This window comes from Topomyia yanbarensis, chromosome 3 (assembly GCF_030247195.1).
Source record: "Topomyia yanbarensis strain Yona2022 chromosome 3, ASM3024719v1, whole genome shotgun sequence".
Taxonomy (NCBI): domain Eukaryota; kingdom Metazoa; phylum Arthropoda; class Insecta; order Diptera; family Culicidae; genus Topomyia; species Topomyia yanbarensis.
The window spans coordinates 307,831,216-307,841,433 of NC_080672.1; the positions used below are offsets into that span (position 1 = coordinate 307,831,216).

The 10,218-nt window shown below is 38.3% G+C and overlaps 1 protein-coding gene across 1 annotated transcript; it reads left to right on the forward strand.

Moving 5' to 3' along the window:
- The first annotated feature begins 8,410 nt into the window (after window positions 1-8,410).
- LOC131689562 (nitric oxide synthase-interacting protein homolog) lies at window positions 8,411-9,744 on the forward strand. The gene is made up of 5 exons (XM_058974752.1): window positions 8,411-8,705; window positions 8,763-8,977; window positions 9,048-9,357; window positions 9,426-9,534; window positions 9,603-9,744. The coding sequence occupies exons 1-5, from the start codon at window positions 8,530-8,532 to the stop codon at window positions 9,672-9,674; spliced, it is 882 nt and encodes a 293-aa protein (XP_058830735.1). The 5' UTR covers window positions 8,411-8,529; the 3' UTR covers window positions 9,675-9,744.
- Window positions 9,745-10,218: the final 474 nt, after the last annotated feature.

Sequence of the window (10,218 nt, forward strand, 5' to 3'; positions counted from 1 at the left end):
TGGACACATCAGTTCTCAGCGTACAAAAAAAGGTCAGCACAACAAAACAAAGTTACGAATCGCGGAAACGCTGAGAACAAAAAAAAAACAATACGAGACCGACAAAACACAAAATTTGACAAGAAGCTACGGCGAGTACCCAGCGGAAAAAAATCCTTTTAAGGGTCCCATCGTAGCTTTGCAGGAAGCTCATAATAATTTAAATTTATTTATTACTAATTGCTAGAAAAAATGCATTTATCAATTGTTAACCAATTATAGCTAAAGGAATAAGCTCGATTGGTGGTGAACGAAGTTTATATTAAAAATTCTCCTATTTTATTTTTTAAAATTAGTTTCAATTTTGCTTGGAAACGAGTGCGATATGTTATTTGCTTTAAATCAGTAGGAAGCTGGTTGAATAACTTAGGTCCGATGAAAGAAATGCGTCTTTGACCAAGGTTCGTGGATACTCTGGAGTATAATAAATGATTGGCTTGTCTAGTGCTGTGAGCTCGAATGCCTGTTGTAAATTCTAGATTATTATGAGCAATAGTATTATGCAAAGCATTGTGGATGTATATTATTGTTTGGTAGTTAGTCAACCCAAGCAAAGGTAAAATGTTATGGGCATTATTATTGTATAACAAAATAGTAGGGAACATAAATGGTTTTTTATAAATAATTTTAAGACATCTGTTTTGAAGCGTTTGTAGCTTTTTCAGATTCGAGATACTGGCACGGCCCCACACAGATACAAGGTAGTTCAGCAATGAGTGGATGTGCGCATAATAAAATTTTAGAAGTACATGCTGGGGAACAAAAGAGCATACTTTACGCATAGCCCCACATAACGATGCAACTTTTCTCTCTATAGATGTTATATGCTCAATCCAGGAGAGTGTGGGGTCTAAGTGAAGTCCTAAATATTTGAAGCAGTTAGTTTCCTGAATTACAGACTGTCCCATTCTTGGGTCTGGATGCACGCCTATAGCTCTTCTAGATGAACGAAACAGCATATATTTAGTTTTTGATAGGTTCAAGGAAAGAAGGTTTTCGTTGAAATACGTCGTTAGTGTTTTTAAATCCGATTCAATGTCGCGTATCCAGGCAGTTGTTGTTAGGGTAGAACAACGCTGTGTCATCCGCGAAAAGACGAGGAGTCCCTTTTAACCCGAGTCTACCTAGGTCATTGATATACAATAAAAATAACAGTGGCCCAATATTACTGCCTTGGGGCCAAGGATGCAAAATGCCTACCTTTTCTGCGGCTGTAATTTTTCTGCCTACATTCTCATTTCTCTTTTGACGCTACTGTCGTTCGCTACTGCAGGACGCCCAGCGCTGTACGGCAGTCTGTAAGCAAAGCAGTAACATGACAAAGAAATACTGCCCCCAGTACAGCCACCAGACGCGAGCGGTACAGCTTCTCTTTCCTTATTTTACACTTTTTAATATTTTTAATCTATTCAATATTTTCAATAACGAACGACGGTAATAAATGCGGTTCGTTTACGCCACGACCGGCATCATCGCTTTCGTGTGCGGGCCTCTCCCTTTGACTACGCAGAGAAAAGTGTACAAAGCGAGAGAACAAACTTTACTACGTCACACTCTCACCGAGCAGTCGGAGTACAGCAGCAAAACAAAAATGTATTCTACTTCTCTACGGGAAAATGTACTCGGTTTGACTACCGTTCTGGCAAGAGCTGTAGTGATGTGTCGCTGTAGCGGGCTGTACGGCTTGTGCAAATGTAAATATACCGAAAAAAATGTAGTTTACCAGTACCTTTGGCATCCCTGCTTGGGGCACTCCTATTTCTATTGGTCTATAAGAGCTACACGAGACTCCAATAGATACGAATTGGTTCCTATACGACAGATAGCTACGAATAATATGATTTGCTAATCCCCTGATACCATAGCATTCTAACTTTTTAAGCAGGATTGAGTGATCCAGAGTATCGAATGCTTTTTTTAGGTCCAGAAAAAGGACACCAACAATTCTTTTGCTATCAATTTGACTAATGATGGAGTCAATTAGTTCGGTTATTGCAATTAAAGTGCTGCAGCCCTGTCTGAACCCATACTGGTAGTTGTAAATTATGTTGTGTTTGTTCAAAAACTCGAGTGGTCGAGTGATGAGCAATTTCTCAAGAATTTTATTGAAAACGCACAATGTTGAAATTGGTCTATAGTTGCAAGGTTGGTTTGGATCACCAGCTTTGAAAATTGGAATTACTCGGGCTATTTTTAAACAGTCTGGGTACCTGCCGGTTTGAATTATTAAATTAAAAGCTTTGGTTAGGATGTTTGCAAAAGTGGTACAGTTACTCTTAAGAACACTAGCGGGGATCTTATCAGGAACATCGGTTGATCTGCATAGAATAGTTATGTAAATAGGAAATTGTTTGTTGACAAGCATTCTTACCACAGGAAATGAGTTGGTAATACCCGGGAAAATGTTCCTCAAAGTTAAGTGATCCACTTCCTCGTATCTTGACATATTTTTTTATCACCATGTCAGGAGTGAGCGGAGATAAATCATGTAAGCGCACCTGTCTAGAGCCGTTGTATATATATATATATATATATATATATATATATATATATATATATATATATATATATATATATATATATATATATATATATATATATATATATATATATATATATATATATATATATATATATATATATATATATATATATATATATATATATATATATATATATATATATATATATATATATATATATCCGGAGATGCTGTAGTTATCGTTGGCGGGTGCTTCGCGGAACGAATGACTGTTCTTGGTTAATGTTTGATATGATGTAATTACAGTGTATTAGCTCCTGCCAGATTGAGCACCTTCTGCACTTTAAGCAAGTTGTTTAATTTCTCGAATAGCTGGTCTTATACAACTTGTCTAGAAACCAATAGCAGTACAACTCGGCTACAGTGTGGCTAATTTTTGACGTGTATCTATAGCGGAACGATTTTTAGCTTCGACTATGAGTGAGATGAGAAGGTAGACTGACCTTAATTAACCGGTAATTGAAATGAATATTTTTTGTATATTTGTGTTTTTATAGCACTTTAAAGTATTTTTTTAAAATGCATTGCGTTAAGATAGAACAATAATAGTGGGCCTTGCTAAAGATGTTTATGATATCTATAAGAACCCAATTGTTATGTGCGAAATAAAGAAATCAAATCAGTTCAATTCAGCCACCAGCACCAGCAGTCGGTTGACCGATATACTCGCATTTGTTTTATGTGTGTCTGATTCTTTATTACTGCGTTCTGTATCTTTATTTTGGTCAGTTACTACATATTCCAACAGTGTATCAAAACCGGCTCTTACACTAACACATCCATTGCTTTCCAAAAAAATAAAATGAAAATTCTGATTAGAAAATTTTCTCGACAAACTTATATAAATATAAAATCTTTTCGATTTTATATTTTTAAACGAGAATGACGAGCTATATCTGCTACCTTCTCATCTTGCTTACAACAAAAGCTAAAAACTGATCCACCGCTACCAGTAGATAAATCTACCCGTGTATCGCTTTAGACAAAACCGCAGAAGCAAAATATCCTGCCCCAACCTACTATGTTGAACATGAACAATAATGAGTGTCGATCAAAGTAGAAAGTGTGTCAAACTCTATTCCTGTTTACTTTTCGAGATATGTCCTTAAAATTCACGTGTTGGAGAAGTGGAAAAAATATCAAGTTTACAAATGTAGCTAAAGATGATCAATATCTACACCCTACAATTTCACCATGTTAGACAGCATATTGATTATTCTTTAGACTATTAACCAAGCAGAAGCGTTAGTTCCGCGAAACGAAATATATCGTTGAATGTGGCAACAAGAATTCAGTACCTCTAGCGATAACACAATAGAAGTGCTAATACACGAGTTAGATCCGTGTACCTCTAATAACGTTGTTAACCATTGTGTACATTTTTAACAGGCCGAAAGGGTATCCGCGTACCCGTAACCATAGCAAGTTTAGCAGAAACAGTTTGATTTGAACAGTTGAATGTATACAATTCTTCTAACTAAAATTCAAATAAATAAGTTTAGAAGGGCCCAGCAGTAAATCTATCCTTGGGGCCCGCCGCGACTCTCGACGGCCCTGCACACACACAGATATACATTCATTTGCTGAGATTGACGAGGTGAGTCGAATGGTGTTAGAGTTTCGGCATTCCGGTCCTCTGTTAAGGAGTTAATTTTCAGAGTAATTGCATAACTTTTCTATAGGAGAAAGGCAACATATATGGGAAATTCACGGGACTCCGGGACCAATACTTCGTTTAATTTAATTTAAGCACGGTAGCAATCAATGCGAACACTATACCCTTCATTTAAGACTAAGATTGTGGGAATCGACTCAGCAATATATGAGAAACAGGTGTGACTCTAATTTCGATACTTGGCCATTTCTTCGGTTTCCTGTTGGATACAGTCGGCAAGGTGCTTGAAAGAGTAATCCTTAACAGGATTACAACATACACGGAGGGAGAGAATGGCCTATCAAATATGCAGTTCGGTTTCCGGAAAGGTAGATCCACTGTGGACGCCATACGAATGGTCGTGAAAACTATGGAGGCTGCGCAGAAGCAAAAGAGAAGAGAAAATAGTGCGGAGTGGTTACACTGGACGTAAAAAACACCTTCAACAGCGCTAGTTGAGCTGCAATCGCCGATTCTCTGCACAGTCTGAGAGTTCCCGAGTACCTCTGTAGGATTCTTAGGAGCTACTTCCAGAACCGGCAACTAATCTATGAAACTGACGCCGAAAAAAAAAGAAGTGTAACCGTTACAGCGGGCGTTCCACAGGGTTCCATACTCGGCCCAACTCTGTGGAATGCTATGTACGACGGAGTGCTGAAGCTGAGCATGAAGATTGTCAGTTTTGCGGACGACGTGGTGCTCCTAGTGATCGGCGAATCACTAGAGGAAGTAGAAGTACTCGCAACGGAGGCGATAGATGTTGTGGAAGATTGAATGCACGAGAAGAAGCTGACGTTAGCTCACCACAAAACCGAGATGGTTTTGATAAGCAACCGAAAGGTGGTGTGTATCATCAACTTAAAGTCTATCATCAACTCAAAGCGGGAAGTTAGACAACTGGGAGTGATGATAGATGACCGACTAAGCTTTAATAGCCACATCGACAACGCATGCGGGAGGGCCGTAAAAGTGATCTCGGCACAATCTCGGATCATGCCCAACGCGATCATCAGCAGTAAAAAGCGATCATTGGCGAGTGTCTCCACATCGGTACTCACCCAAGTAACAATTGAAGTTTTATAGCATGCTACAAGTGCAATCTAAGTTTTATGAGTGGCTATAAAACTACCATAGAACCTCAGAGGAACACATTCGGGCTAAACAGCACGTACATGTCCACCATGTATCGAACGATCTCGTCAGAGGTAGCTCACTTGATAGCTGGAACGATTCCCATAAACCTTCTACTCCAAGAAGATAGCGAGTGTTATAGGGATCGAGGCACGAGAGGAGTCCGTAAACGAGCCCGAGCTTACACATTAAGCAAATGGCAGTATCAGTGGGATAACGCTGTAAATGGTAGATGGTCCCATCGACTAATTCCATGCCTGTCGGTGTGGGTGAACAGAGCGCACGGTGAGGTGAAGTTCTACATGACGCAGTTCTTGTCTGGTCATGGCTGTTTCAAAAAAGTATCAGCAAAGGGTCGGTTACGCAAGTTCGCCGTTCTGTATCACGTGCGGTGATGCAGAGGGAATGCCTAAGCTCGTGGTCCTCGAATGCATGCAATTCGTGCGCGAACAAAACGAAATGAGAGTCGGTGGAGACGTTAACATTTATAATTAAAATAAGCTCTTCCGCACTCGACGCGGCTTGATTTCATCGATGCCAGATTCGTTCTGCCGCAGGTAAAGCTGTGTAGTGAAGTGTACTTATTTGCCGCACTGCTAAGCCGTTGTTAGCAGAAGCTCCGCTGGGTAGCAATACAATTTGCGCTACTGAGCACAAGGGGATGACAATGCTAATAGGGTTGGTCACCAACAGTAATAATAGAAACAGGACGAACGTAGGCTCATTACCCTATGTAGAAAAGATTTACACCTAAAATCCTTTCAAAGATTTGCTTAACAATTAAAACTATCGGCTTTTGTGTGATTGGATTTCAGAACGCCCCTGAATTACACAAACGGAATTTTTCATCCAGAATATTGTAGAAAGAGGAAAAAGAATAAAATATATTCATTTCAAATGGATGTTTGCAGTCACATAAACGTCCTTCACCCATCAATTCTAAAAATAAAGATGTTTCAGAATATTCATGTTAATCTATTCAGCCGGCACTACATGGCGTTTCTGCATGTACATTATGCTTCTTATATCGTATCTGAGAATCATACATTTTGACGTACTCCAACGTCTACTGTCGGAACGAGGTCGGTTCTCACGGTAAAGAGGGACAAGTTTGTGTTTGTCTTGAGATATGTTGGTGGACTTAAGGGGTTCGTAGTAAAACCGCCTAAGTTCGGCTCCTTCTAGTAGAAGACAAAAGATTAGTCCGTAAGATTTTAGGGCTGTTTCTAATGACCCTGCCACTTCTAGTTTTCCGGTCTGTATATTTCACATCCTTGCTGTCATTTAGTACAATGACGCTAAATTTTCATAACTTTCCCTACTCAGTAATCTCTATCTAATTGAATGTCGTTGAAAAGTTAAAAATGTATATGTACCTTTTAATATCATTTCGATTATACGGAAAATACTTCATTTATTTCAAATATTATGTGTTATTTTATTACAACAGCCATCGACTACGCCTCTCCATCGAAATATTATTTATGTTGTCCTACATGCAGTATTTAGCACTATGAGAGTGGCTCATCATAGGTAAGGTCATTTTTTTCTGCACAGCTCTTAATGAGTTCCTTCTGTGGTCCTATCAAGAATCAGGAATCAGTAGCGAGTGGCTCAAATGGCACGCTCCCCATATTGATCGGAGATTTGTACCTTACCGGAATTTGTCTTTTCACCATTTCTCTGAAGGGATGGATTGGGGAAGTAGTAAGGTTAAGTATAAGGAAAATAACACAGAGCACATTGACAATACGGAAGTACTCTTCAATCCCAAGGGAATAATAGACAATTCTCGTTGAGCGGATATATCAACACCCTCAAGGGGATATTGAGATAACAGAACGACAACACCCCCGAAGAGATATTGTCATTCAAATGCAACTTAAACGGCAAAAATAAATTCTTTTACCGCAAATCCCTTGTGAGCTACACAGAATCGCAAAGATCTTCTAAGCGAACGAGATTAGTCTAATCTCATTTCACGACAATATACACCAGCACCGACTTGGCCCTCCAACGAAAAACCACCAGTGTATCAAACAACGTTTTCTTCAAGTTGTCGCTCGATACAGCCAGACAGCCATTTCTCGCGAGGAGGCATTCTCAAGATAATTTTGTTTTAAGGAAAATTATATGGTAAGTATAAAGTCACTGGAAGAAGGTATACACTGATCCTAAGTAGCCAGGGCCACAGTTACACGATCTATTGGGTTACTGTTCCAGAGCTTAGAAGCTTTAATACTGTATGCACAAGAAAGTGCACCGATGTAGTGATTTTATGTTCAATTCCATTGGTATGTGAGTATTACTCGTATCTTAACGATTAGTTGAATAAATAATAATTTTTTTCATGCATTTGGGAACGTCATTCCTAAAAAATCTCTGTTTTAAGCATTAAAATTGTATTAAAAATTCTCATCTACGACACAAAAATTGTGCATACAAAAGGAGTCGTATGAGAAACGAAAAAATAATCACGATCAATTGAAAAAAAAAATGAACAAAATCGGTTGAGTGGTTTATTGGCAATCGTGATCACGGAAAAACCATTATTGGAAAAACGACATTTCGAGATAATCGAGTTTATAATTTCTAGTTACTGCTGCTTTTGGTAGACGAAGCGAGCTTGGAAGTGCTGTATCTTTCGATCTATTTGTCGGATCTCTATAAAAATTTGCAAAAATATGCTCAAGGAGTTGTACTTTCAGATAAAGTAATAAAACAAATTTCGATTTTTGGAAAAATAAGAAGGTGGAACTGTACTCTGTCATATATCGATCTATTTATCGAATGGTGGCTATCCACAGGAAGTGGTTTCATATCATATTTTTTCCAAAAATTGCGTAAGTATTATTTTAAAATTGAAATAATTCAGCGTCTAACAAAAAGTATTAAATTTGAATTATACCCAAGATTTGACCGTTCCTGCACGCGTTGCGCATCAACATCATGCGGGCGGGCAACATTGAAAGAGGCGGGATAATTCAATTTAATGATTGAGAACTGGCAACGCGGTTATGTATATGTCATGTGCATGTCACTTTCGATGGCTTGTTTGTCAACATTCTATTCGCTGCAGTTATTAGATAAATTTTCAGGAAAATAGTAAACCAACATTAAAACTGAGTTGTTTTCCATAATTTCATCGTAAGCATATAGTAAAATGACTCGCCACGCACGCAACTGTACTGCCGGAGCTGTTTACACCTACCACGAGAAGAAGAAAGATGCGGAATCTTCCGGTTTCGGGACATCGTCACGTCGTCTTGGAAAAGATTCGGTGAAAAGTTTTGATTGCTGTTCGCTGACGCTGCAGCCCTGTCGGAATCCGGTTATCACGTAAGTGCGCTTTTCTTAAAAGTTTTTAGCTATTTCTCCGATTCCCTGACATTTTAGGAAGGATGGTTACTTGTTTGATAAGGAAGCAATTTTAACATACGTAATAACAAAAAAGAAAGATTACACCAGGAAAATGAAAGAATACGAGCGTCAGGTAAAGGAGGACCAGGAAGAGCAAGCTGAGAAAACCAATAACGAAACCAAGAAACAGCTGGATAAATTCATTTCGATTGAGAAAAATATTGTCAGTAGTAAGATATCGAATGCTTCAGGTGAGTACAAATTGTAAGGATATTTGAAAAGCAATGTGGAGTACTGTTTGAATGTGCTTAAATTTTGTAGAAGACATACCCAGCACCAGCGGAGCAATCTCGAACGTGTCACTTGGCAAGCGTAAGGAATTGCCAAGTTTTTGGGTTCCTTCGCAGACTCCGTCAGCAAAGAAAGCGCGCATCGAGAAGCCTGATAGTAAAGTGTACTGCCCCATGTCTGGCCGGCCGTTAAAAGTGCGAGATTTGATTGATGTGAAATTCACTCTAGTCAAAGATCCATCAGACAAGAAGTCATTGATTGCGAAGGAAAACCGTTACATGTGCGCTGTTACCCATGATATCCTGAGTAATGCCGTGCCTTGTGCTGTGTTGAAAACAACGTAAGTTGGTTTATTTTTAGGAAAGATTAAATACAAATGTACAAAAATGCTTTTGTAATTAATTATAGGGGAGATGTAGTTACCATGGAATGTGTGGAGAAAATAATTAAAAAGGATATGATTCATCCTTTATCTAATGAGAAACTGGCTGAAACTGATATAATTCCTTTGCAAAGGGTAAGTTCTCGACTTTACTAACTTATCATCGCTCGGTAGATAGTAATTGACGTTTGTTTAATTTATAGGGCGGTACTGGTTTCTCGACAACCAATGATAACCTACAAGCAAAGGAGGCAAGACCTGCTTTGCAATGCTAAAAATTTTAGATTTTAATTTATGATTAAATTTTACAATAAGTTACAACTTAATAAATACGCAACAATTCAATCTTTCTGTTGAACTCTTCATATCACACCACCTTCAAATGGCAGGTTTTACTTCAGACCGGACTAAGTCTCAAAACATCAATGAGTTAATGATAGCACTAGATAAAGAATTTCTTCAGCTACATTTCACTTTTACCAGATTTGAAATAAACATTAAACAAGAATTATGGCAAAAATTATTTTCCAATTCAAGCTTAAAACGCGTTTCTCTCGAAATCAATGTATTGTCACTTAGTCCGGTCTGACCTAATATCGACCAAATATAAACAGGGTCACTATCGGTTCTACTTGACAATAGTTTCAGCCACATGGGTTAAATTATTATTTGGATAGATATCTCTCAGTAACCGTTAAGCAATTTCGAATAACTTCTTTTCCATGGCTTACCAACAGAATGGTGAAAAATTATATGTTTATAAGTAGCTATTTTTTGCTAATAAGTATTTTATTCTTACAGTCACGTCACCTACTGACT

Excerpts from the sequence above, each read along its gene's own strand:
- LOC131689562 (XM_058974752.1), top strand. The coding sequence starts at position 8,530 with ATGACTCGCCACGCACGCAACTGTACTGCCGGAGCTGTTTACACCTAC. Across the intron at positions 8,706-8,762 it reads TGTCGGAATCCGGTTATCAC|GAAGGATGGTTACTTGTTTG; the intron begins GTAAGTGCGCTT and ends CTGACATTTTAG. Across the intron at positions 8,978-9,047 it reads TAAGATATCGAATGCTTCAG|AAGACATACCCAGCACCAGC; the intron begins GTGAGTACAAAT and ends TAAATTTTGTAG.